This window comes from Ahaetulla prasina, chromosome 16, assembly GCF_028640845.1.
Source record: "Ahaetulla prasina isolate Xishuangbanna chromosome 16, ASM2864084v1, whole genome shotgun sequence".
NCBI lineage: Eukaryota > Metazoa > Chordata > Lepidosauria > Squamata > Colubridae > Ahaetulla > Ahaetulla prasina.
Window position 1 is genome coordinate 10708976 of NC_080554.1, and position 27487 is coordinate 10736462.

At 48.9% G+C, this 27487-nt stretch overlaps 2 protein-coding genes across 9 annotated transcripts in view; one reads left to right on the forward strand and one right to left on the reverse strand.

Moving 5' to 3' along the window:
* Positions 1–8263, forward strand: part of GOLGA2 (golgin A2) — a 47919-nt gene extending 39656 nt beyond the window's left edge. The window contains exons 26-28 of the mRNA XM_058159636.1: positions 5000–5106; positions 5590–5761; positions 6374–8263. Coding sequence (XP_058015619.1) covers positions 5000–5106; positions 5590–5761; positions 6374–6621 — 527 coding nt within the window. The 3' untranslated portion in view covers positions 6622–8263. The remainder of the gene's footprint in view (positions 1–4999; positions 5107–5589; positions 5762–6373) is intronic.
* DNM1 (dynamin 1) overlaps positions 1–27487 on the reverse strand; it is a 134185-nt gene that overhangs the window by 5532 nt on the left and 101166 nt on the right. For 2 of the 8 annotated variants that reach the window (XM_058159597.1, XM_058159596.1), the window contains exons 17-20: positions 26658–26828; positions 23985–24226; positions 21902–22120; positions 10818–11207 (exon numbers count right to left, since the gene is read on the reverse strand). In XM_058159597.1, the coding sequence (XP_058015580.1) occupies positions 11147–11207; positions 21902–22120; positions 23985–24226; positions 26658–26828 (693 nt within the window). In that variant the 3' untranslated portion in view covers positions 10818–11146. Of the gene's footprint in view, positions 1–10817; positions 17737–21901; positions 22121–23984; positions 24227–26657; positions 26829–27487 lie in introns of those variants that run through there. The other 6 variants (XM_058159601.1, XM_058159599.1, XR_009152325.1 and 3 more) reach the window with 5 other exon arrangements.

The following is a 27487-nucleotide window of genomic DNA, read 5'->3' on the forward strand; positions in this document are numbered from 1 at the left end:
TAAGACGAAACGAGCCATCTTTCTTTTCCCGGAACATCACTGGCGCAGCCACGCGAGGTCTAGCCGGTTGGATAAACCCTCGCTCAAGGTTTTTGTCTATGAATTTGCGTAGCTCACCCAATTCTTTTTGGGTCATGGGATAAGCTTTTGGTTTTGGAAGCTTTACCCCCGGAAGGATGTCTATGGCACAGTCAATAGGCCTATGGGGAGGAAGTACGTCTGATGCTTTCTCACTAAAGACTTCTCGCAAGTCCCAGTATTCCTTGGGTATTCTCTCCTCCCCGTCTATCCGTTCGATTATTGCCCCCAACGTATCCTGGTGCATGGCCACAGTAGATCCCTTCTTGGGTTCCCCCTTTTCCCCTTTTAATGTTTTGGAACGGAAACGAGGGACTCTGCTCTCCAGTTAATATGGGGTTCCATTTCCAGCCATGACAGGCCTAGCAACAGGGGTTGGTCCATTCCTGGGGCTACTATGAAGTTCAGAATTTCGCGGTGGTCTCCTATTATCATTTCTATGGGTTCTGTTACGAAATGGGCGGGCCCTCCCCCTGCCACAGAGCCATCCAACTGGGCAAACGCTATGGGCCTACTTAGGGTTCTCAATCTTAGTTCCATTTTTTCTACTAGTTCGGGACTGACCATACATCTAGTGCATCCAGAATCGAGTAGTGCTAGCAGTTCCCCCTTATTACCCGAAGAGGGTACATGTATATTGACTGGAATGTCCAAGGGGCCCCGTGCCCAACTCACCAGAAGGTCTTCATCGGACTCTGATGTGGTTTTGCTGTCGTCAGTATCGGTCGACGCTTCGCCATCCTCTTTGATGGGCGTGCCCTTCTTGGCAACGCCCTCCCCCACTTTTGCCGGTTTACGCGCCTTAGCCGCTGGTTTCACTGGTTCCTTTTCACCACCAGAGGTCGCGCTTGGTATCAACTTAACCCTACAGTCGGCTGCTCGGTGGCCTTCTTTTCCACATCTGTAGCACGCAGACGAACGTGGTCTTCCTCCCTCCAATCTAGGGGCGTCCCTATAGGTACCTCCTGGAGAACGGCCAAGGATGGCCTCCAGTGCGCTGTCTTCTGCCACGGTCCTTCACTAGTTCGATTTCCATCTCTGCTGCCAGGGTGTACCAGCCATACAGCGAGTTGGAGAGGCTCGTGCTCGACACAGTTCGTAGAGATCTCCATTCAGACCATCTTTGAAAATGTCCACAAGGGTCACCTCCGACCACCCTCTCATCAAGGGAACTAAATCACTGAACTCCTGGTTATAATCAGCCACCGGTCTCCTCCCTTGCCTGATGGTTTTCATACGACCTTTGGCCTTTTGCTCTGCCAGGGGGTCCTCAAACCTCCTCCTCAGTGCAGTCATAAAATGCTCGTAGTTTTGCAGTAAGGGGGAGTGGTTGGTATATAACGACACATACCACGCAGCTGCTCTTCCGGTCAAATTGTGGGTCACAGCTCTCACTTGTGCTGCCTGTGACCAATAATCTTCCCCCCAGTCTATCATGTGGTCATTCACTTTCGCCAGGAACAGTCCCAATTCCTTCGCATTTCCATCAAATTTCTCTGATATGGGGGGAATTTTGGGCTTTTTCCTTCCCCTGCGCGGCCTTGCTTGGTCAGCAGGTGGCGCCCAGCCCCCAGCCAATTCAGCTTCCTCTGGGGAGAGAGTTCCCGGCTCTTCAGAAATCTCACCGCCCTGGGAATCACCTCTAACGGGCCTCTTTGTAATTTCTTCTTCCTCTTCTCCTCCCCCCTTGGAGGACTGAACAGGATTCATACCTTTGGCGAGCAGCTTGCCTTACTTTCACTTCACGGAAATAGGCGTAGTGCTTCTTCCAATTGGAGGCTGTCTCTTATCTCTCTTCCTGCCAATCCGAAAGTCTTTCTCCTTTCTCCTTGTAGTTACTCCAGAGGGAGGTTCCTTGGTTTCCACCTTCCTCTTCCAGCTTTAATTGCTCAATCCACGAGCTCTGCAATCTTCCAGCTCAGGGTTAAAAGTGTCAGCAGAAATTCCTCCGGACGCCTCCCCAGCTCAGCCGGCAGCAGGCCTTCCATCACATTTGGGTTTTCTTCCCCCCCGGTATTGCGATTGCAATCCTGGTTGGTAGACATGATGTTGGGTTCCAACTTAATGTCAGGCTACCTCCGACTATAATTAGGAAAGAATACACCTTGGCTTCATTTGGAACAAAGACAAGTACTTTTACTTTTACAGTCATGATAGCAGCCAAGCTAAGTTGGAACTGAGACAAAATATGGTTAACATATCATATTCCCCCATTTGTCCCTCCTCCTCCAGGAGGTCAGGCTGGTTTGGTCCAATGCCAGCTTCTTCTCAGCCCCTCGTGGTAATCTTCTTCCACAGGTCTCTAGATGTCAGTCATCTTAGGAATGCAGTGTCTGTTAGAAAAACGCGCGCTGATAACACTCAGTCGTTAATCATCCCTCCCCCCTGTTATGTCAGCCGACACTCTTAATAGGCTCCTTTCCCTTACCCTGTACGGTGGTATGATACATCTCATTTCCTAAAGAGTTTTATAATACAGAAATAAACATTTTACATTCTATCTACTGGTATAATCATTCCAAAGCATATGAAGATTGGAGTGGAGGCTGACATCGTGTCCCACTCCTCCGCTGACGGCCGGGTCAGGGAAATCCGAATCAGGCGTGCCTCTGCAGCTCTGCCAAAGTCCTAGCAAAGTCCTCAAGGCAGGCAGGAGACCAGAAAGTGACTTCAGCAAGATATGTTCGACTTTGCCTGACTCAGAGAATGCCAGAAAGCAGATCCTTTATATAGGCCATGGGGTATGGCTCCATGACTCAGCACTTATCCAGACCTGCCCCTCCCTTCCTTCTGACGCCGCCGCCTATCAATTCTTCTGAAGCGAGGGTCACTCCAGTCTGCAGCTGTTGGTAATTGACCTCCCTCAGGCTCACATTCTGTGGGGGAGGGGGAGGGGTCTAGTTGCTCCGTTTGCCTGGGCATGGAGCCAGGGCTGGGGCCGGGAGGTACTTCTTCCTCCTCAGCCTGTCTGGGCATGGAGCCAGGGCTGGGGCCGGGAGGCATACTAGGACATTCCTCAGCGTTCGGAAGCAGATAAGAAGGCCCCGGCTGCGGTGAGAGCGGGCAAGACATAACAAGAAAAACCAAATGCACAGGTATGGTTTAGGTGGTACCTGGCTCAATTACTATTGAGTAACTGTGAGAGGGATCTTGGGAGTCCTAAAATGGACAATCACTTGCATTCTTTGACAAAGTGACAAAATTAGTGGACCAGAACATTATACTGTTGATATAATTGACTTGGACTTCAGTAAGGCATTTGATAAAGTAGACCTTAACCTACTACTAAATAAAGTAGAAAAATGTGGGTTAGACAGCATCACCACCAGATGGATTCGTAACTGGCTGACCAACCGCACTCAACGTGTAGTCCTCAATGGAACAGCATCTACATGGAGGGAAGTATGCAGTGGAGTACCCCAAGGTTCTGTTTTAGGCCCAGTACTCTTCAACATCTTCATCAATGATTTGGATGAGGGGATAGATGGGGAACTCATCAGATTTGCAGATGACACCAAGCTGGCAGGAATAGCCAACACTCCAGAAGATAGGCTCAAGATACAGAAGGATCTTGACAGACTTGAACATTGGGCTCTTGTCTAACAAAATGAAATTCAGGGGTGAAAAAAGGAAGGTTCTGCATTTAGGCAAGGAAAACCAAATGCACAGGTAGAGTATAGGTGGTACCTGGCTCAATAGTAGTAACTTTGAGAGGGATCTTGGAGTCCTAGTGGACAACCATTTAAATAGGAGCCAGCCGTCTGCAGCAGCTGCCAAAAAAGCCAACCCAGTTCTAGGCTGCATCAACAGAGGGATAGAATCAAGATCATGTGAAGGGTTAATACCACTTTATAAGGCCTTGGTAAGGCCACGCTTGGAATTCTGCATCCAGTTTTGGTTGCCATGATGTAAAAAAGATGTGGAGACTCTAGAAAGAGTGCAGAGAAGAGCAACCAAGAGGATTAGGGGACTGGGGGCTAAAACATAGATAGAACGGTTGAAGGAATTGGGTATGTCTAATTTAATGAAAAGAAGGATTAGGGGTGACATGAGTCTCCCAATATTTGAGGGTCTGCCACAAAGAATAGAGGGGGGTCAACTTATTCGCCAAAGCACCTAAAGGCAGGACAAGAAGCAATGGACGGAAAGTAACCAAGAAGAGATCCAACCAGAAGTGGTATTCAGATGGTTTGAACCGGTTCTGACGAACTGGTAGCAACAAAATGTGAAAACCCACCACTGGATCCAACCTAGAACTAAGGAGACATTTCCTAACAGCGAGAACATTAACCAGGGGAACGGCTTGGCTCCACAAGTTGTGGGTGCTCCACCACTGGAGGTTTTCAAGAAGAGACCGAACAGCCATTTGTCTAAAGTGGTCTAGGGCCGTGTTGGCGAACCTTTCGTGTTCTCGCGTACTGGCCCGCGTGCTGGAAGTGGCACACGAAACCGTCACGTTGCCGGCTCCTGTTGTGTTCCTGCGCTCAAATGCGCGCCAGCGACCCTGGAAGTGTGACGATCCATCACGCATGCGCGCAGTGCCAACCCGGAAGGCCGGGTGCCGGTTCACGCATGCGCGATAGACCGCTGCAGTTCCGGGGTCCGCCGCAACCGCGCGTGCGACGGCCAGCTTGCCGGCCCACGTTTGAGCGCAGGAATGTGACAAGGAGTCAGTGAGGCCGCGCATTCGGCACGGAATGGTTTTATGTGCCATTTCCAGCACTCGTGCCATAGGTTTGCCAACACTGATCTAGGGCTTCCTGCCTGAGCAGGGGGTTGGACTAGAAGACCTCTAAGGTCCCTTCCAACTCCTATTGTTCTGTTAAAAGTGTTGGCCCGAGTTGGTATTGATGATGGGAACCTCACAGCTCTGGGCTTCAGTATATTTATTCCACGCCGGTTGTCTCTCCTAACCCTGCAGGCGAATACATTGCCCTGTACCAGAGTCAACGCGCGATCCTCAAACAGCGCCACAGGGAGAAAGAAGACTACATCAACCGGCTGGCTCAAGACAAGGAGGACATGAAGGTCAGGCCAAATTCCGCTTTCCTGGCCGTTCCAGTCAGGATTGGGCCCTGTCAAGTCAGGTGCAGCCCAGGCGATCCCTGGACTGCATCCGTCTCTCCTTTCGCCACCGGCGGTCCTTATTTTTAAAGCATGGTGCACAGTAACCCCTGGAGGGCTTTGAATCTCTTTTTTGAAGCGCTGGCTCCTTTTGAGTTTTGTGTGTGTGTGTATCATTGTGTACGTGGGTGGGTGCATATTGCTATCTTTCTGCTCCCAAGAACGAAGACCTTCCGTTCCTTCCCCAAGTATGTAGCTTTTTGAGCGACTTAGCAGATGTCCAGAGAAACACGACCGACGTTGAAGCCGAAGACTCATGATGACTAGCCCCTTAGCCTTCGTAGCTTAGCTAACAGTGAAGTGAGGAAAAGGGACTTCCTCACAGGGCGAAGGAAGCCTTCGGTGCGCCGTGCTTCTTTCCATTATTCTTTTTTGTTGTGGCTGCAGATGAAGTTACTGGAGCTGCACGAACTGGTGATGCGCTTGGTGGGCGAGAGGAATGATTGGTACACCAAGTACATGATGGCAACGCAGACTGGGGAGCCACAGCCCGGGCACGAGAGGGAGGCTGGTGCCCAGACGGATGGCGTCCTCGACTCGAACGCTTCCAAGGTGGCAGGTGAGAGGCAGGAAACTGGGGTGGGGGGAGGATTCCTTTTAAGGGGCCATCCAGGTAAAGGCCCGGCTTTATTTCCCCATAACTGGACTCCTGTCCCTTCCCTCCCCCTCCCCATTCTGCCCTATCAATACCGGGCTGGGGAATTCTGGGACTTGAAGTCCGCACAATTTAAAAGTGGCTTAAGGTTGCGAAATACAGCTTTTAAGAGTGTACGGCCTCAGTGAAAAAGTGATTTCGGACCGTTTTTCATACTTACGAACCGTGGTCATGTGATCAGAATGGGATGCTTGGCAACCGGTTCATATTTATGATGGTCGAAACGTCCCGCGGGGCAAGGGGGGGTGTCACGTGATCCCCTTTTGTGACCTTCTAATGAACAAAATCAACGGCGAAGCCAAATTCTCTTCACATCCGTGAACCGCAAGCGTTTCGCTCAACAACTGTGGCGAAAAAGGCCATAAAACGGGGCAAAACTCCCTTAACCAAGTTCTCCCTTAGCAACCTAAAATTCTGGGCTCAATTGTGGTCCTACGTCGAGGACTACCTGTACAATTCCACCAGGGAAGCCCCATTTCTCTCTTCTTCTCGCCCCCTCCCCTTTCTGCTTTCCAGACCTGCGAGAAGTGAGCCTGACGGACAGGCCCGAACTGGATGCTGTTGCTTCGCAATCCCACCCATCCCACAGCGAACCCCAGGGCCCCCAGCCCGCTCCTCGGGACCCCACGGCCCAGCAGATCCTGCGGCTTCTCCGCGAAATTCAAAACCCGCAGAATCGGATGGGATCCCTCTCGGAAACCCCGTGCATCCCGTTTTTCTACCGGGTGGACGAAAACGACGAAGTGAAGCTTCTGGTGGTTTAACCGCGAAGGGACGTTAAGGGCTCCCGAGGGGCCTGGGTGGGGTGGGGTGGCCGGGCTGCTACGAGGGCACGTGCCGGGTGGGCCTGGGTGGGTCAAGCTTTTGTGCTGGCTGCGAAACACACCGTCGTCCAGTAAAGCTCAGAATTTTACGCCACCCAACAGCCCATTGGTTCCTCCCGTTCGCGGCTTGCGAATTTCATTCTCTCTACCACGGTTGCTTAGCCTCTCCCCCTTTGGGTATTTCGGCTTTCTTTAGATCAGATTTTACGCCCTTCTTCCAAAATCTTCCTTCCCCTTTTTAACTTGCATGACCCCAATCCCACAAACCACCCCACTCTAGCCTCCCCCTCCCAAAAGTTAGCCGGCTGTCTTTCTAGCAAAACGCCATCTCTCTCTCTCTCTCCCCCCACTTGCCCCAAATCCTCTCGTTTGGTTAATAATGGTCGGAAAGGGCTCTGAGCTCCTGAAGCCAGATGGTTTTGCGGGGAGGGGATAAAACCTGCCTTTTTATTTTTTAAAACTGGATGTACGGTTACGTTAGGAGGTGGAGGGTTTTATTTATTCTTCAAATTTGCAGAAGGCAAGCTCGGGAAAAAAAGGAATAGACTTGGGGGAGTCGATTCCATCTCTTGCGCGCGGAATCTCTTTTCTCCCGGGTCAAGCCAAACTTTATTCCAACCATCTTAAGATACTTTGAAATCTATTTTGACGGTTGACGGTTTCTCTCCTTTCCATCTCTGAACGTGGAGCGTGAAGAAAGAATTCACTTTATTTGCGAGAGTGTGAAGCAGTGAACCGGTTTGATTGAAATTGGTGGTGACTTGGTGTGCTTGGCACAAGATCCCGTTTTAGAAGGACAATGGCACGTGTGTAACAAAACGAAAACAAAAAAATAGGATTAAGAGGCAGCCCAGCTGACTAGTTTTTAGCCCAGGTTCCTGCTCCTGGGAAAGAGACGCCGGCGAAGTTGCATTTTGCACAAGTTTTCCTCCTGGGACAGCTTGCTTGGAAAGAAAACCTACCTAAAGCACAGAGGGAAGTTCGAAAACCAAAAGAAACTTCCGCTCCAATTTTCTAGCAAAACCGCATGTTGACTACCCACCTTTGCAGGTTGTAAAGCAGAAGACGCGCCCCCATTAAAAAAAAAAACGACAACACCCACAAAACAGAGACAGTTTTCCACCATCAGTGTTACTCATTCCCTCGGTGCATTAGGTCAGGAGGCTGGTGAAAGTGGGCTGGCAAGCCACCGTTGGCACAATTGTACATATTGTATCTGTGTAATATTTTTGTACATACCTTGAATAATAGTAATATTAAAAGAGAGAGAATAAAGCCCATGGGCAGCGTTTTTCTGGCTGCCGGAAGGCTACTCTGGTAACCTTGTACGATATTTGGAGGGGGGAAAAAAAAGAAATTAACTTTAGTTGAGGTGGGAAGGGCAAAGCAGAACAGGAATGTGATTTACTGTAGAATATTATTCCATATTTATTAGGTGTGGGGTTTCCGGGGAAAACGTGAAAAGCAAAGCAAAAGAAGGAAACAAAGCCGGAGCGAACTCTCGCATTCTGTTGCTGAGACAAATTATATCCTGTTATAAAAAATTTGGTCTTTCTGAATAAATCTGTTTCACTTCACTCGCGTTGCTCGTTGCTCTTTGCTCTTCTGTCCCTCAGGAGCGTTGGGGGGGGGGGGCATGCATCCGGAGGGTGGGGGGGTTAGTTGTCCGCAAAACAAGCTTTGCGGCGTTCCTCCTGCAAAGTGATTTCTGACCATTTTTTCAAACAAAGCCGTGGTGGCGCAGTGGTTAGAGTGCAGCATTGCGGGCTAACTTCTTCTGACTGCCTGCAATTTGGCAGTTCAAATCTCACCAGGCTCAAGGTTGACTCTGCCTTCCATCCTTCCGAGATGGGTAAAATGAGGACCCAGATTGTTGGGGGCAAGAGGCTGACTTTGTAAACCGCTTAGAGAGGGCTGTAAAAGCACTGTGAAGCGATATATAAGTCTAAATGCTATTGGTCTGTGTCGTATCTATCTTACTCTATGTCCAATTATCTATCATCTGTGGTGGCATAGTAGTTAGAATGCAGTATTGCAGGCTAATTCTGCTGACTGCCAGCAGTTTGATCCTGACCAGCTCAAACTCGACTCAGCCTTCCAGCCTTCCGAGGCGGGTAAAATGAGGACCCAGATTATTGGTGGCAATACGCTGATTCTCTAAAACTGCTTAGCGTGGGCTGTAAAGCACTGAAGCGGCATATAAGTCGTAACTGCTGTTGCTACGACCGTTGCAGCATCCCCATGGTCAGAGGATTAAAATTCAGACTCGGCCACTGGTTCATATTTACAACGGTCACAATGGCTCAGAGTCATGCCAATCCCCTTTTGCAACCTTCTGAGTCAACGGAGAAAGCCCGATTCACTTCGCCATCAGGTTACTCATTTATCAACCGCAGTGATTCACTTAACAACTGTGGCAAGAAAAGTCGTAAAATGGAGCCAAACTCACTGAACCGATGTCTCACTTAACAACAGAAATGTTGGACGCAATTGTAATTGTAAGTCGAGGACTACCTGTTCCCTTTTTTTGAAGGGAAAAAAAATCACAAATTTAAGTGTGGGAAAAAGATCATATTCGTGTTCATACATTCCCTCAGTGTGGCCTCACTTGGAGGTTTAAAGAACAGCCTGTTCCTTCAGTTTTGTAACTTGATGGTTGCGAAATTGCTTTCGTTGTGCATTTGGCTGCTGTGTGAGATGCGGCGGGATTTTTTCTCTCTCTCCAGACAGGATCCGGCATAATTTTGACTTCCAGAACTACTGGAAAAGGAAACATCGGTTTAACCCATGGGAATGTGAACTGAGGTGACCCCGAGTTAATTCAGATAAATCCTCGGATCATTGCAACTCCTTTTGTTTTGCAATCTGGCTTGTCGTAGTAAATTACTCCCGTCAGTGGCTGTGTTCACACAATATGGACCAGTTGCCAACTTAATCCGCTTTGTAAAGATTGCATGATACCCTAAATCCTACAAAACTCATGTTAAAATGAACCAAGTTGGTCATCTGGAGCAAACACGCACATGTGGTGTGAAAGACCACCGAAATGTATTGCAAGAAAGGGACGGCAAAGAAACTATCTATCTATATATAAAAGGCCAAATCCACTCACTCATTACGAAATCTCCAGAACTGAAAAGCCTACAAACTTGAAATTTGGCACGTACGTTCCTCTTCGCTTCTAGGTGCTCGCTAAAAGATTTTTTGAAATGACCATCAGATCATTATTTCATATACAGTATATTCATATACAATATATTAACACACTGTGATGGAGTTAGACTTCTACTCCCCCCCTCCCCACCTGAAAAGAACTCTGTTCCAACTGCCACTTGCTTCACATTCCGTTACCCCAGTTCAAACAGAAGCGGTCTGAGACTCCTTATAGTACTAAACATCGTTAACTCACCAAAATGTCTACGCTTTCCACCTATGGAACTGCTTCCGTACTTTAACACTAGTTAAAGGTTGTCTTTCTGCTACCCGGAAGTACAACGGATGCTTCCAAATGACGTCTTTTGGAGCCAGAGAGGTGAAGGAGGGAAAATTTATGCCAAACGTTCAAAGTGCAGAGGCAGGTCTACCACAGGATAGGAAGTATCATGGCGGGGCCTCAGCAGCAGCCTTCATTTCTCCAGATAGACTTTGTTGGGGATAACGACAATGAGAATCTGTCAAGACCATGGGGATGCTACAACGGTCGTAAGTGGAAAAATGGTCATAAGTAACAAATCATGGGTATCCAGCTAGTAGTAAATAAACAAACGACGCTGTGTTGGATTCCTGCAGCGGAAGACTTTTTCCCCATCAAATATGACATGCAAAAGAACCGAGAGAGGCTTTTATTGAAGGCATGACATCTCTCTTATACAGAAATAATTTATTTCAGCCAGTGAACAGGAGATGATAGGTCACACACGGCGTTACAAGTACTACCAGGACTGCAAAAAAGAAAAAAAAAATCACCCACGATTTGGGAGCAATAACCCAGCTGCAGCAACTGAATTACAGTTTTTATCAGGTGCGCGCGTGTGTGTTCTACGCACACCTACAAACACACATTCTTCCTACTCAAGTATTTGCTAAAATCAACAGTTGGAGGCATTTAAAGGCTTTTAAAACATCTGGACACCATATAGATTTTAGATCTTTATATATATATATGTATATATTTATAGATATTTATATAACAGTAAAGATGTGTTTCGTTACTACAATATAACTCATTGGCTTTGTTTAAAAGTTCTTTTTTTTTTAAGCAACCAGAAAGAAGGACCAAAAAAAAAAAAGGACAAAAAAATAAAACAGTTTCACTAGAGTCGTATCTGATATGTGCAAGCCACAAGCTACGACAGAACAAAGCTGTGGGATATTTTTTTTGTTTTGTTTTGTTTTTAAGATGTGCGTTTCGATCATTCCAGGACAGGACAGCTAAGAGGCAGATTAAAAAGATGGATGAGCAGAGTTACATGTCAAACGATGCCTTTGGGCTCTCCGGACGAGAGGGACTGGCTTTGCTAGGCCGGCTGGAATTCAAAAAAGAAAGAAAAGAAGAAGACAAGGAGAACAAAAAGAAGAAGAAGAAAGAGGAGAAGAAGGATATGGGGAGGAACAAAAGAATTAAAACAATAGTTAAAACACAGAAAGGAACAGACATCAAAACTCAACTCAAAACACCGTTCGGCTCAAGGAACGTAAATTGGAAGCAGGGTCGGACTTAAATGGTGGCTTTTAGAAGGGTAGGAAAATGGCGGACTTTTGTTTGTTTTTCTACATTTATTCATAAATAGATAGGTCACAGAGACGGTGCCGAGGGACGTCCAAGTTTGACGATAAAAATGTGTCATTTTTTTTTGGCCCCGTCATGAAATACGTACGTCCCGCATGCAAGGAAGCGAATGGAATCACCAGAATACTCAAGACATCGACACACATTTGAAGAGGTCCTTGATTTGATTTTTGTTGTGGTTGTCGTCGGAAGCAAAAGCTCATAAAACATTTACACAGCAAACTCTTTTTTTTGTTTTTGAAATATCAGCTTGTCCGTTCTGGCTGAGAAGGAACTAGCTTAAGCCACGGTCTCTCGGTCATGCCAGAAAAGCTAGCTGAAGCCACCAAGCCTCCTGTCGCGTCTCTCCGAGAACGGAGGCTGACCTCTGAACGTTGGTTTCAATCCCATCGGATCAGATCCTCCAGAAGTCTGCGCCATCCATCCAGGAAGGAAGCCCCACCCTGGCCACCAAACCGGTTGGCCCTGCTTGGAAAAAAGAGGATCAGCCCCCCCACAATCGGGCCCCCGTGGCCGCACCTTGAATCCAATCCCGCTTCTCAAGAACATGAAAGCATTCCAGTCCAGGTTCTCTCGCCGAGTGTGGTGCTCCTCAAAAGAGTTTCCAGCACAAGACCATGTGTGTTTCTGTCTTTACTACAGAGTAAAAGGGAGGAAATGGACTACGTTGCTATGCATTAAAGGGCTACAGCTGAACCAGGCAGGCAGGACACCGAACCCAAGATGAGTCGGGTACGTCGAGACTCGGATGCTCCCGTAAGTCTACGCCTTGGAGAACTCAACGGCATTCACGATTCATGCCCTTCGACTAGGACTACTCTAGGCTCACAAGCAATAACGGACGCACAATAGTAGACAAAGTGCTCAATTCACTAAACGAGCATGTTTTTTTTTTTAAACCACATGGAGGAAGGGGCAGAGGAGCCAAGGGGGATGCTGGGTTGGCAGAGTAGAGGGGAAACCCAGGCGTGGGCAGGGGGCGGGAGACTTGTCACCAGCTGTCTACAGGCCTTGGGTTATAAATCTAAGAGGGAAGGTTCAGCTGATCGGATTAATGTGGCTCGTGTAGGTGAAGAAGGGCCCTTCCGGCTGTGAAGGCAGAAAAAGATAAAAAAAAGAAAGCGAGAAGAGAAACACACAGACGGAGATTAGCATGGTAGCCAGGCCAACTGCAATCGGTCATGTTTCTCACCACCTCATCTCAGCCAGGACCACAGATATAATGCCCGTGTGTCCCCGACGGCAGCCGCTTACTCATTTTAACACCCCACCCCTTTCCACATCCCAATTGTTGATTAAAGAGAGGACGTTCTAGTGACCCATTGGATGGAATCTGGTGGTTGGTCTTCTAGATCAGGGGTCTCCAACCTTGGGAACCTTCAGACTTGTGGACTTCAACTTCCAGAACTCTGAGAGTTGAAGTCCACAAGTCTGAAAGTTGCCAAGGTTGGAGACCCCTGTTCTAGATGGGATCCATCCAGGACTTTCCCGAGTCTCACCACCTGGAAAGTGGTCCTGGCCCCTAGATGACCGTTGAGAAGCATGAAGCACAAGTATGGCGATGTTGTTCGTCCAAGCGCATGAAGAAAAATGTTATTTGAGATGGAGGTGCCCCGCGCCCTGTGAAAGGCCTGTTTCTGAAGTTGACAGCTAGTCCATCAACCTGAATCCCTGGTTCTGCACCTTCTAGGGCTTTCACCCGTTCACTTGAAGTCCCAAGTGGGATTCCCCCACACCGTCTTCCAGCCTTCTCGGATGTGAGGGCCATTCCAAGGGGATGAATGGGGTGAGATCTTTCCTGGTGGGAGAAGCAACCATCCATGATGCTTTCAACTCATGTACAACTTGATTGGATTCACTAATGGACTGGATTCAACGTGAACGCTGGAGAATCCTAACTACTCTAAGCATATTTTTAAAAGAATTATGGAAGACAGTTGAGGCTATCTGTCTGAAGGAGCCTTGACCTCCATCTCTGAAGGCCTCCAAGGCCATCTCCATTAGCGAAGTGCCTCTGTCCCCGGTTTCCTGAGGTTGAAGAACTTCACAGTTATGACCATGTCATGTTCATAGCCGTAATATGGAAGGGTCTTCTGGTGTTTTTTTTTCAACTTCCCAGTTGACCTAGGCTACAACCTTGGTCTTCCAAGATCAACCAAGGTTGGCTGTGTGCTGTGGCCTTCGTGGGCATTTCTGGTCCATCAACCCCCATTTACTTTGGGAGATGACCAATGGAGGAAACGTATCTGGCCAAACGATTTATTCTATCAGCTACTTCTTCCAATGGAGCTCTGTTGACTTGTAGATGAGACCATGTGGCCTTTTCCAAGTCGCCTCAAACTTAATTTTCTCAGGGCTTCCTGCAATCTTTGGTGGTTTTTAAGAGTGGGTCTCAAAAGGGGCAACAGCGGAGCCCCTTCAGAAAGACCAGCTCTTGTAAGTAGCCCAACAAAAACTGAGTAGCCATGCCCGAATTGAATTGGATGGACTAGAAGCCAGGAAGTCACCGTGACTTAAAACACCTTGGAGAAGTAAGGCCAACTTTCACCTATGGGTGGATTGCTATGTTGCCAGTTGAGCTCCAAGCCTCTGATGTAGGAGGGATCTAACCACAGTTCTGGATGGTGGAATGAGATATGTTGGAGATTAATGTGCCCCACCCATATACCATTGGCCTCCTCCTGGTTTTTTTGCTTATGCAAGAACAAGATCTCTCTCACACACCCCGTGAAGGTCTGGAGTCCACCTCGTAGAGATTGGGCCTCTTAAAAGAGGACTTTCTCAGCATTTCTATGCTTCTTTACCCAGTCTCTCTCTCTCTCTTTCTTTCTCTCTGTTTTTCAGGAACTTGTTAGAAAAAAAACATCAACAGCAAATGCTGGGGAACTTTTAAAAGGAAACAAGTGTGTTAAGGACTTGTGCTTATTAGGGAAGGGGCAGGGGGGATAATCGGGGTAAATTCCTTATTTGTTTTTTTTCTTTTAGCACATAGACATGTACAGGCAAACACACACACACACACACACACACACACAAAGATTGGGCAGGGACTTGGCAATCTAAAAACGTCCAGTCGAGGAACCACGTTCATGCAACTCTAAGCAGAAATAGACGGGATAATCTTGATGCATCACATTTATGCTGGTCATAAATGTTGACCTTCTTGGCTGCCAATGCGCTACAACTCTTGGTTGATTGTCCGTATTCATTTTTTTTCCAATGCTTTGGACCTCAAGTTTGTAGGAAGGAGGAGCTCACGTTCTTCCAGATGTTGATGGACTATGGTTCAGGTGAACAGGTAGTGGCGACCTGCGGGTAGGCTGGCCCACCCGCCCCAGTGCTATTCCGTCCAATGCCATCCTATTTAGCCACATGTTGTGCCTCGCTCACTCCCCCCACAGCTGGGTCTCTCTTATCTCCTGCCGGACGCTGATAGTGCTGAGGAATGTCCTGGCATGCCTCCAGCCCCCAGTGCTGGCACCATGCCCAGACAAACGGAGCAACTAGACCCCTCCCCCACAGCATGTGAGCCTGAGGAATGTGAATTGCCAACAGCTGAAGGGTGGAGAGATCCACGCTTCCGGAGAATGGAGAGGTGACGTCAACAAAAGGAAGGGAGGGGCAGGCCTGGATAAGTGCTGAGTCATGGAGCCACACCCCATGGCCTATATAAAGGATCTGCTTTCTGGCATTCTCTGAGTCAGGCAAAGTCTAACTTGGATTGCTGAAGTCACTTCCTGGTCTCCTGCCTGCCCTGAGAACCCTGACAGAACTTTGGCAAAGCTGCGGAGACTTTGCAGCCACGCTTGATACGGACTTCCCCGACCCGGCCGTCAGAGGAGGAGTGGGACACGACACCACATTTTCTAAGCCGCGTGCATGCGTGCAAGCCACACGCACGAGCAAAGCGCCTGTGCGGCAGGCTGCGGGCATGCACGACAGGTGCGCGCACTCACATTTTCAGTGCGTGGTGAACCGGTGGTAAAGTTATGTGAAGCCCACCTCTGCAGGGTATGTAAGGAGCTGAAACTCATGAATAATCTAGAATAATTATCTTGTTTCTTAACTGCGGTGTTGATTGTTGGGACTTTTGACGGGAAAGCCGGGGCAAAAGTGTGATACCCAGCATCAACAAACCGCATCACAGAATAGGGACCCGTTCCCAGAGATTGGAATCTTGCAACGGTCCTACCTTAATTTCACAAAAATTTACGAAGTCTATTCAGGGTTTTCCCCACCATCTGTTATTCTTTCCCTCAAATTAAGGTGGTGTTGTGGTCCGTCAGCAGCCTACGGAGCTGGCAACAGAGTCGGACAGCGATGAGGCTGAGGTGAGGCCAGGGCCATCGGGGAGTGAGGGGCGGACTCCAGAGCCTCCAGAGACTGATAGTAGTGAGGCAGAGGAACAGGAGGAGCCTGTTCCTCATGCACGCATGAGAAGAGCTGCCAGAAGGCAAGAGCAGCTCAAGCAGAGAGGATGACCCGGGAGTAGGGCCAAGAGATGATTGGCCCCTCCCATAAGGCTTAAAACAGACCAGCAACCGGTGTTTCAGCTTTGCTGGAAAACAACATTGTAGCTGCGTCTTCTGCTTCATCTTCTGCTTCGTCTATGTCTTTGTTTTTGTGTCTTCTGGACATTTGCCAGGAAGGGCCTTTGGCAGTTTGCCTAATTGGACTAAGGTTTGTGAGATAACTGAGGAATTTGTGTTGGGAGGCATTTGTTTTACTTTGAGTCGAGCAACGCTGGGAACAGTGGAGTAACTGTTTGAGGGTGATAGGATGGGGTATCCGGAAGGATTTGCAGAAAAAAAGAGAATAGATACAGAGTCGGGGCAGCCTCTATAGTGGAGGAAATGAAATTGGGTACAGGAGATTCAGAAGAAAACTCATGACTCAAATTGTCATTGGACTGGAGGCATTGTCTATGCCTTCTCCCGTGTGATGAATGGAGGTGATAGGATATACAACTGGGCAGCACCTGAGCTGGGAAAGCTAAGCTAGCATTGAGCCCCTAGAGAAGATGGCAGGTCCTTCTGTCAGGGAAGTGTCACGTTGTCACCTGCAAACCCTCTGTCCCTAGAGTTGGTGGGATTCAACTGGCCACCTTCTTGTTCTACGCAACATTGCCACACCACTGACGGACGTGGTCTTGACACTGAAGACATGACAAACTTCTGTGTTTTAGCGATGAGAAGATAACACAAGAACAGCAAAGGATGTTATGGTTCTAAAGTTCTTCCTCAAAGCGTCCTTCAATGGGTGAGACGATGGCTCTTCATCCTCCTTAAAAATAGGAGTTGAGAGTCAATCTCCCCTAGAGCGCAATCTCTTAAGGAACGTTCTTCCAGAAAGGTCACTAAAACACACACAACTAATGTGGCTAATCTACTGGAATCTTGGGGTGCACTAGGAGATGAATGCTGAGGAAAAACTTTAGATAAACATGAGAATACACACCAGGAATTAAAGTGGTGGGAACCTGACTTGCGGTTTTGTGATTGGGACCCCAGAAACAATACTCCAGGCTGAGACAACAATGGGTGGATCAAAGCTGGGAGTTCACCCATGTTTACAGGAATGGACAATGGAGAAGACTTCACTCTGTCTCTTCTTCTCTGTCCCACTGCCCAATTTCATGGGATCTACTGTGTTTCCCCGAAAATAAGTCACCCCCTGATAATAAGCCCAATTGGGCTTTTGAGCGCATCCCCAAAAATAAGCCCTTCCCGAAAATAAGCCCTCCCTGAAAATATTTAACTGCATGCGCAGCCGGTCCCCGCCATTTCCTCTGGTTAGTGTTAGGGAGACAGAGCTGGAAATCAGGTAAGACGGCAAGAGGAGCCCCGTCTTGCTCCACACGCCCCAAAATAACAAGAACTCAAAAATAAGGCCAAGCACTTATTTCGGGGTTCAAAAAATACAAGACGGTCTTATTTTGGGGGAAACACGGTGGTTCTTTGTCTCCTTCCTACAAATGAAGTCTTTGCTAACTGAAGATTTTCCCGGTCCTCCCAACAGCCAAGAGAGTTTGCAGGCTGGAAGGAGAAAACAAGAAGGTATCCCCTACAGACACTCCCCCTCCCCATCTGGTCTAGGAGAGGCGAGTGGCAGAAGGGTGAGGGGGGGGGAACGAGATGGAGAGGAAATGGGGACGAGGAGACAGAAAGGTTAACCACACCGACTCGTGCATCAGCGAAGGCCGGGGTGAATAGACAGCGAAGAACGTACCGGTCTCTGCCAGTCCTCAAGGGTCAGTGATAGTGATTCTGCAAAGACAACATGAGAGCAACAGGGCAGTTCAGACACTGAGGCAGAAGGGCGGACAGCTTGGAGAAAAACGCACAGGCTCGTGTACCCCCAGCGAGAGGCCGGTGAGGAGAAGCGAGGCGTGGCCCATGCTGGCACTTGCCCCCTCTCCCCCAAGCGCACAGAGAAGACAAGGAGTCAGCAAGTCAGAAGACGTAGCTATGAACCACTGCGCAGCGGACACGGAAAGAGACAATGGGTTCCACGCAGACGTTTGGACTCACACTCACTGGGAGCACGTCAACGATGCACACCCAGGCCAAGAAGAGCCAATCGGCAGCGGCCTGGACTGGGGTAAATGCACACACCGCACACCGCTTGACACCTCATCACAGTCAAGAAGGTGGCCCCCAATTTGGTGTTTGCTCAGCACTGGGGTGACAGCCGACATAACCCAATGCAGTTTGAGGTTCTTAACTCTGTAGACAGGGAGCGGGAGGTCTACCCTGGGGCACGTGAGGGCAGGCCTTCAAAATACTCATCCCAAGTATTTCAGGTAGTAGAAGAATTCTTCCGGAGACAGACAGATTCACACACAAACACACTGCAAAAGTTTGATGTGCTTCTTCTCAATCCCACTCCGGGCGCCATTTATTATTATTTTTTTTCTTCCTCCCAATGGGAAGAAAAAGAAGCGAGGGGAGAGAAAGAAGGACAAACAATGACAAAAATGAAGATGGTGGACTCCTGGCAAGAGGACAAGGCCATCTGGCAAGGGTGAACCAACTTATTCTATATACAAGAGATGGCCTAAGGAGCCCTCAGCGTGCCATCTCAGGTGTTGTGGCGAGGGGCACCTAATAGGAAAGGAATTAAACTGGGAGCGGAGGAGGAAGAGAGAGAGAGAGAGAGAGATTCTGCGCCTACTTGATTTGGGAGATCAATCTCAAGAGGTGGATTTGTTTTTGTAGATCCCTTGTGAGATATTGTAGACCACAACCTCTACGGAAGGACTTCCACCTGTGTAAGGCTCCGCGACAACATTCATGGACCCAAATCTACTTCTCACGAAATGTCCTATCTCGGTGAAATGTTTAACCTCGTGGTGACTGGCTGCTTGAAGGTTGCTCTACATATCTTAACAAGTTGTGATTTGACCATCTGGACAAAAAAATAAATCAGAGCAAAGCTGGAAGGGACCTCAGAGGTCTTCTAGTCCAGCCCCCCTGCTCAAGCAGGAGATCCTACATACCATTTCAGACAAGTGACTGTCCAGTCTCTTCTTAAAAGCCTCCAGCAATGGAGCACTCACAACTTCTGGTGGCAAGCTGTTCCACTGGTTAATTGTCTCATGTTAGGAAGTTTTTTTCCTTAATTCCAGGTTGCTTCTCTCCTTCATTAGTTTCCATCCATTTTTTTTCCTTGTCTTTGGAAAATAAGTTGACCCCCCTCCCCTTTCTTTGTGGCAGCCCCTCAAATACTGGAAGACTGCTATCATGTCCCCCCTGGTCCTTCTTTTCTCTAGATTAGCTGAACCCAAATCCTGCAAATATGGGAGGGGACCTGCAAATTCTTTTTCCACAGCAGCTGGAATGTAGAGTTAGGTTCCAGAAACATCTGTAGAACCCAAACCAGGAACAGGAACCACAGCATAATTCCTACATCTCTTTTGTGGTATGTGGGAGGTGAGGATCAACTTCTGACACGTGACCCAAACTTTCATGGTGGGCCGTGAGGCTACGGAATGGGGCAGTAGGTTTAAAAGCCTGAAGTGCTCAGTGACTCAGCACTCTCTGGGCCTGCCACACCTCTTCGTCTGTTGTGCACGCCTCCTTTGCTGACGCTGCTTAAGGTCAATCCACGATTGATCCTCCTCGTCCTCTGTCTGTGGGGGCTCTGACATGCCTGCTTCCTGGCCTTCCGCCGGCACCTGAGGCGTTGCCAGGAAGGAGGGACCTGGAGAGGGAGGCCTTGTCGGCTCCTCTCCCTCACTCTCCGAGTCATCCTCCTCCATGAGGACAGGCTTGTGGGCCGGAGTCACAGCAGAGGGAGAACATTTGATTTCAGCCCCTCTGGAGTCCCCTGCCTGTATATAGAATATATAACCTGAATGAAGGAATGGAAAACAGGGTAGAAAAATTGAAGAAGAGAATGGAAACAGACCCTGGAGAGGATGGACACTGAAATTCAGCCCAAATGGAAGTAAAGGAAGATAAAGGAGAGGGGAAAAAAAAAAAGAACCAGAAAATGAGACGAGATGGAGGAAAAACCAAAACAGCTTGCGTAGAAGTAGCAGGACATGCAGACAACCAGAGAGACGGACAAAGCAAGCTGGTCAAAAAGAAGAAAGGAACGGAAAACAGTCCCCTAGGCATCTGGAAAACAAGGCACTAAGTGGGAATGCTGTGGGTTGAAACAACCATTGGCACAACACAACCGCGGCTTGTTCGGCATAAACCAGCATCCTGTACCATTTCTAACTCATCCTGTCCAGTGCTGCAGGGCATCAGGCAATACCTAACTCGGGCAGCCTAAGATGTGAGTAGTGATGGACAGATTCCTCCGTCTGATTCATACCCTCCCATATTTCGCAGAAAATTTGGAAAAAGAGTTTTGCAAACATGGCCAGGTTTTTCTACCTCTGCAAAACCAGCAGGAGTGTTAAATTTAAAGCTGAAAGCACAGCTGGTCCTCGTTTAGCGATGTCCTCGCTTAGCCACCGTTCACGGTTACAACGGTGGTGAAAAAGTTACCCTTTGCCACCAATCCTTGGGTTTAGGAAACCAAAATAAGGCGACGAGCAGTTGGGGTCCAATTTAATGACTGCTTCATCGCCGGTCCCAACTCTGGTCGCTAAACGAGGACTTGCTCTAGTCTTCATAGAGGTGATCAAGAAGCAGCATTCGGAAAGATGTGCCTCTTGAGATAACTCAAAACTTTGTAAGTGGAGGCAGGGGAACAGAAAAATTGGGATTTTTGAGGCAGCGCCGTCGTTCTCTCGGCATCTCTAAAATCGTGTACGGATCGGAAGCGTTTACAAATTCTGGAGGATTCTGTGCCTAAATGCGAGAAATAAGCAGGAGGTATGGAATTTTTTTCTCTCTGAGAACCAGTAAACCTTTAATTCTGCACTTACCTCTAGGACAGGAGTCGGCAACCTTAAACACTCAAAGAGCCACAAAAGTCCTAACCAGAAGTCCCCGTTCAATTCTGAAGCCGACCGGAAGTCCGGTTCCCCTACCATAGATTCTCCTCCTAGCGTGGCACCCTTTCTCCTCTACCTGTCCTAACCGAAAGTCCTATCAATTGTGCAGCTGACCAGCAACAGGGAGCCGCAGCAGAGGGATGAAAGAGCCACATGCGGCTCCAGAGCCACAAGTTGCTGACCCCTGCTCTAGGAGTTTTTCTTTGCAACCAAAATAATCAAAGGTGAAAACCCATTACACACACTACTGCTTTACAGAACCGTTTTCTTTTTTGTTGCATAATTCAACTGAACAGCAAACCAAAAATGATTTGACGCGCATATAAAGGCAAAAAATCCCACCGCAAACAGGCCTCGTTTCCCATTGGATCCAGAACGATGACTTCTCTTAAATGTGTCTAATTCCCTGGAGCATGGGTTATTATTTTAATTCGGCAGGATGTTTGTTACCCAAAGTCTACAAACTTCGGGTTGAAATGTGTCGCGGTAACACAAAACCATTCCTGTTCTGCAGGAAAAGGATTCTTCTACACTTCATCTTACAATAACATCTTTGGCTTTGTTTGTTTGTGTGTGTGTGTGTATGTATGCATGTCTTTGGCTTTTGTGTTTTTCCAGGTGGAAGTTTGCGAGATTTCCGCCCCTCCCCTCCGAGAAGAAAGGGTGGACCACAGGAGATCCAGACGTGATCCTCCCACTTTTAGATTCTGCCTTCTGCTTAAAACCTTGACAGATCTGTTTTGCCAAAAGGGAAATCTTCTGGACCTTTTTTGACATTCAACAACACAAAAGAAAGGGGATGTAATACCCCCCCGCTGCCACCCATTCCCCAAATAATCCTATGGGTGTCCAGGATAGTGAGCGTCGGCCCCATTGTTACAAGTGATTCAACACACCAATTTGGTTAAAGGACGCCAATTTTGGAAATAATGTCGGCTTGAGTTAATGCTGCCTACTGCGCGTGGTCTTGTCTCACCTACCTTGGGACCCCCGGGGGGGCGCGGTTGGGCCGCGAGGGGACTTGTGGGGGTGGCCCGAAAGGATCAGGAGAGGCCCCCGGCCTGGAAGGCACAGGGGGAGCACCACCGAGGCTGGGACCACCAGCAGGCGGAGGTCCAGGAGCCGGGCCCCGCGATCCAGGTCTGGTGGGAGGGACTGCCGGCGCTCTTCTCTGTGGTGTGGGGCTGGAGGTGGGAGACCTGCCAAGGAAGAGACAGGTCAGCTGGAGGGGTCCTTAGTGGAGACGCCCCAAAGAGCATTCAAGAGAGATTGAAGGCGGTCGGATTCCGGGAATGGGTCATCGTCCCCGACTTTACAACGGTTCAAAAAAATGTGACTTACGACCGGTATTCACACTGACGACCGTTGCAGCCTCCCCGTGATCAAAATTGAGACGTTCGACAACTGGTTCGTTTTTGTGATGGTCCCTCCCCCCTTTGCGATGGGGGAAGATGGATTTGCTTAACCATTGGGTTACTAATTTAACAATGGCAGGGATTCGCTTAATAACTGTTTCAAGAGAGGTCGCAAAACGGGGCAAAACTCACATAAGAAATGTCTCGCTTAGCGACAGAATCCAGATGCACTTCACAACCAGGTTACTCACCGATCAGCTGCAGTGGCTCACTTAAGAATGGAGGCAAGAAAGCTCGTACCACGGGGCCACAAAAATGCCTCACTTAACAGGAATTTGGGGCTCGGTTGTGGTCGTAAGTCAAGGACTACCTGCGTCTGCTGGTGCAACAGTTCCTTCTTGTTTGCCCTCATCGGTCGCCCCAAAGAAGCCAAATTAAATCCTGTTCACCCCATTTATGAGCTTGGATGTGGTGTCTACATACATACAGGTTATCCCGGACTTAACGACCATATTTGAGCCCGAAATTTCAATTGCTAAGCAAGATTGTTAAGTGAGTTTTACCCCATTTTATCAACTTTCTTGCCGCCATTGCTAAACGAACCGCTGCGGTTGATAAATCGGTAACCTGGTCATTAAAGTCAACCTGGCTTCCCCATGGACTTTGTCAGATGGTCACAAAAAGGGGATCACGTGACATGCCCCCACCCCCTCGTCATAAATACAAGCCAATCTGCCGAGCATCTGAATTTCAATAGAGTGACCATGGTGGATGCTACAACAGTCATAAGTGTGAAAAATGGTGCTGGATCCCTTTCTTCAGTGCCCTTGTAACTTTGAACGGTCACTAAGTGAACCGTTACAAGCCGAGGACTGCCGATAGGGGCCTCTCAGTCGGCTCTCCAATTCTCCACACTTGCTGACAATTTTCCCAGCAATCTGTAGGTGTCTGTGAAATGGTGAGGGATTCACTCAAATCAGTGATGGGATTCAGCCAGTTCTCTCTGGATCGGGCGAACTGGTAGCGGAGACTGTGGGAGGCTCCACCCACCCGCCCACCCGGACGTAATGCGCGAGCACTCCACATGTGCAGAAGGCCTTGTGCGTACACAGACGACACGCACACGCTCACATTTGCGAACCGGTAGGGAAGGTAAGCGAATCCCACCGCTGGTTCCAATGGACTCCAACCAAAAATGGTCGGAAGGCTACATGGTCTTCTCCTCCTCAGGCAGGGGTGTCCAAACTTGGCCCCTTGAAGAGTGGTAGACTTCAACTCCCAGAATTCCCCAGCCAGCATGAGCTATAAACACGAGCAAGTTGCTGGCTGGGGAATTCTGGGAGTTGAAGTCCACCACTCTTCAAGGGGCTAAATTTAGACATCCCTGTCCTAAGGTGACCAAGCTGGAAAACAACAAAAGCTTGTTTCCACAGGGAAGAGAAATTTGGACGTACGGCCTGGTTCACCCGTTCTTTCCCAACCAACTTGAACCTTCTGGGCTAGAAAAACAGCTTGATGGGTTCCATCACAAAAAACCTTATGTACCCCACTTGGCTCTGCCCCCTCCAAGCAGATCCTATGGACGCCACAGTCAACACAGACTTCCCAGCCCCCCTTCCTTCCTGTTTCTACCGGGGGGGGCCACCTATCCGGCTTGGGCAGAGGCGCCAGGAAGGTCAGCGGGGCCTCCCCCCTGCGCCTCGGGTACCTGCGTCCGGACGGTATGTTCTGCACCTGCAGCCAAGAGTCGTCCACTGGCGGAGGCATCGGAATGCTGATGGTGGTAGTGTTGATGTCCCCGATGATGTTAAGGGCCTCCCTCAGGGCGTGATACATGCGCAGCATCTCGTCGCGATGCTGGGCTTGTTCGAGTGACTCCTCCATGAGGGTATTCTGGTCGCCACAGGAGTAAAGGTTGGCGAGGAGCTCGGAGTGGATGAACTCCTTGGTCTGCCAGAGAGGAAGAACGAAGTTCATTTATCTGGACAGCTCTACGACGGTTCCTTCTTTGGGGTCAGCCTCATCGCTTACTTTTTCCCTAGGACAGGGGTCGGCAACCTTAAACACTCAAAGAGCCATTTGGACCCGTTTCCCACAGAAAAGAAAACACCGAGAGCCACAAAATCCTTCCGGTGCCTGACTATTTCTTGAGCAGCCACAAAAGTAGCATATGTAGTTGAATTAAACGTTCTGTTTTCCTTGAAACTTTTCTTTTCTTGGATTTATCCATGGTTGGCCTACCGGAGGTTGAAAAGCTCAATAAATCGTGTGCTGGCAGGTGTTGTATATTGGCGGTTGTGACACATATTTTGAGTGATAGGGAGCCGCAGCAGAAGGGGGAAAGAGCCCCAGGTTGCTGTCCCCTGCCCTAGGAGCATCTTCTCTCTGCTTCCAACATCCCAGAATAATCACCTTAAGTTAACTCCCCCAGGGACCTTAGATTGTGGTGGTGGAGGAATTGACTGGGTTCCTTCATCCAACCATCTGAACTATCTATCAATCCCCTTCAAGGAGCACCTCTGGTGATCATGCGTGATCCCTAACCAGTCAGAAATGATCGAAGTTCTGGATTCCTCAATGGTTGCCCGCTCCCTGATTTAAATCTGAGAATTTCTCACACTTTGCCAGCAATGGAACTCGGAGAACAAGTGCATGGAGCTGGCTTCTCGCTTCACTTTCTGCGTGCGTGTCTTAGATTGAAGCTTGAGTAGGTACAAAGGCTTTAAACCAATGAGTAAAGGAACCCAATGGAGTAACAATTCTCCCAACACAAGAACATCTTCATGAGTTAAGCTAGGCTGGTCGAGAGAACTTTCCCCACATCTCCTAGCCAGGTCTAAGTGGAGTTTTCTCCAACTCCATTCTACCATGCTACCAGTCTCTTTTTTGTCCTGCCAATCTTCTAGGCTCTGGTGAATCACAAGATAATATCTTCTTATTTTCCTGTTCCTTCGTCATCAGTTTTCCTCACTCCCCATGTCAGATTAAGTGGGAAGTGGCTGTGGATGCCGGCACCCCGATTCAGTCAGCTGCAGCCGCGGCTGGCTGTTGGAGGCGAGTTACTGGCCCCAAAGGATAGGGTGCGCAACTTGGGTGTCCTCCTGGATGATCGGCTGTCGTTTGAAGACCATTTGACGGCCGTCTCCAGGAGGGCCTTCCACCAGGTTCGCCTGGTTCGGCAGTTGCGCCCCTTCCTTGATCGGGATGCCTTATGCACAGTCACTCATGCGCTCGTTACCTCTCGCTTGGATTACTGTAATGCTCTCTACATGGGGCTCTCCTTGAAGTGCGCTCGGAGGCTTCAGTTAGTCCAGAATGCAGCTGCGCGGGTTATAGAGGGAGCTACGCGTAGCTCCCATGTAACACCGCTCCTGCAGACTGCACTGGCTGCCTGTGGCCTTCCGGTGCACTTTAAGGTGTTGGTTATGACCTTTAAAGCGCTCATGGCTTAGGACCTGGGTACTTGCGGGACCGCCTGCTGTTACCACACGCCTCCCACCGACCCGTACGCTCCCATAGAGAGGGACTTCTCAGGGTGCCGTCCGCCAAACAATGTCCGCTGGCGGCCCCAGGAAGGGCCTTCTGTGGGCCCCCACACTCTGGAACGAGCTTCCCCCGGGTTTACGCCAAATACCTGACCTTCGGACATTTCGTCGCGAACTCAAGACTCATCTTTTTATCCGCGCGGGGCTGGCTTAAATTGGGATTTTAATGTTAAATTTATTAATTTTAAACGGGGTTTTTTAGTATGGTAAATTTTAATCACTGGGCTAATTTAAATAAGTTTTTTAAATCGTATTTTAAACTTGTATATTGTATTGTCGGTTTTATTATGCCTGTACACCGCCCTGAGTCCTTCGGGAGAAGGGCGGTATAAAAATCAAATCAAATCAATCAATAAATAAATAATTAACAGAGTTGGAAAGGACCTCGTAGATCATCTAATCTAACCCTCCCCACCCAAGCAGGAGACCTTACACCATTTCTGACAGATGGCAGTCCAGTCTCTTCTTGAAAGCTTCCAGAGATGAAGCTCCCACAATTTCTGTTCCATGGGTTGACTGTTCTCACTGTCAAAAAATTCCTCCTTATTTCCAGGTTGAATCTCTCCTTGTTCAGTTTCCATCCATTGTGCCTTGTCTGGCCTTCAGGTGCTCTGGAGAATAGCTTGACCCCCTCCTCTCTGTGGCAGCCCCTCAAATATTGGAAGGCTGCTATCCTGTCTCCCCTGGTCCTTCTCTTCCCTAGACTAGTCTGTTGAGATGGCCAACAGTTGACTTTTTTCTCCTGTCAATCAACCTGCTACTCCAGAACCAAACCACTCATAAAACCATTATACAATTCATACACACCGACCAGTGTGTCATTACATTATACGTACATTGTTTATCATAAGGTGCATGATTGTCTTGGGCATCAGATCACGGATGGTTTTGTTGACGATGGCCATGTAGGAATCGACAAGGTTCCGGATCGTTTCCACTTGCCTCTCCAGCTGGGGATCCATTGAATGCATTAAGCTGTCCGAGCCGTTCTCTTCTGACTCCCCAGACTGCAGAAGATCGACGGGGAGACAAAGCAAGCCATTAACCCATCAGACGCCAAAGAGGGCCGCGTTTTAAAGCCCATGATCTCCTACTTCCCATGGAGCTTCTCTGAACCTCTAGATCAGTGATGGTGAACTTTTATGTCACCGAATGCCCAAACCAGAACGTGTGTCCATGTGCATGCATGTGCGCCCGCTGGAGTGCCGGAAATCTGAAGACCAGCTGGCCGGTGCATATGTGTGCGCCATCCAGCTGATCTTTGGACTTTCGGCACGTGCATGTTGTCAGCCAGCTGGTCTTCACGTGCACCAGAGCACCGGAAAACTGAAGACCAGCTGGCCGATGCACATGTGTGCGCCACTCAGCTGATCTTTGGGCTTCCGGCATGTGCATGTCACCAGCCAGCTGGTCTTCACGTACACCTGAGCGCTGGAAATCTGAAGACCAGCTGACCGGTGCACATGTGTGCGCCATCCAGCTGATCTTTGGGCTTCCGGCATGTGCATGTCGCCAGCCAGCTGGTCTTCACGCCTGAAAATGGCTGTATTCCAAAAAACAGCCTGAAAAACGGCCTGGTTTTTGGCTGTTTTTTGGGCAGTTTTCAGGCCGTTTTCTGGTGCTCCAGCTCCCGCGAAGACCAGCAGGTGACGGAGCGCGTGCCTTC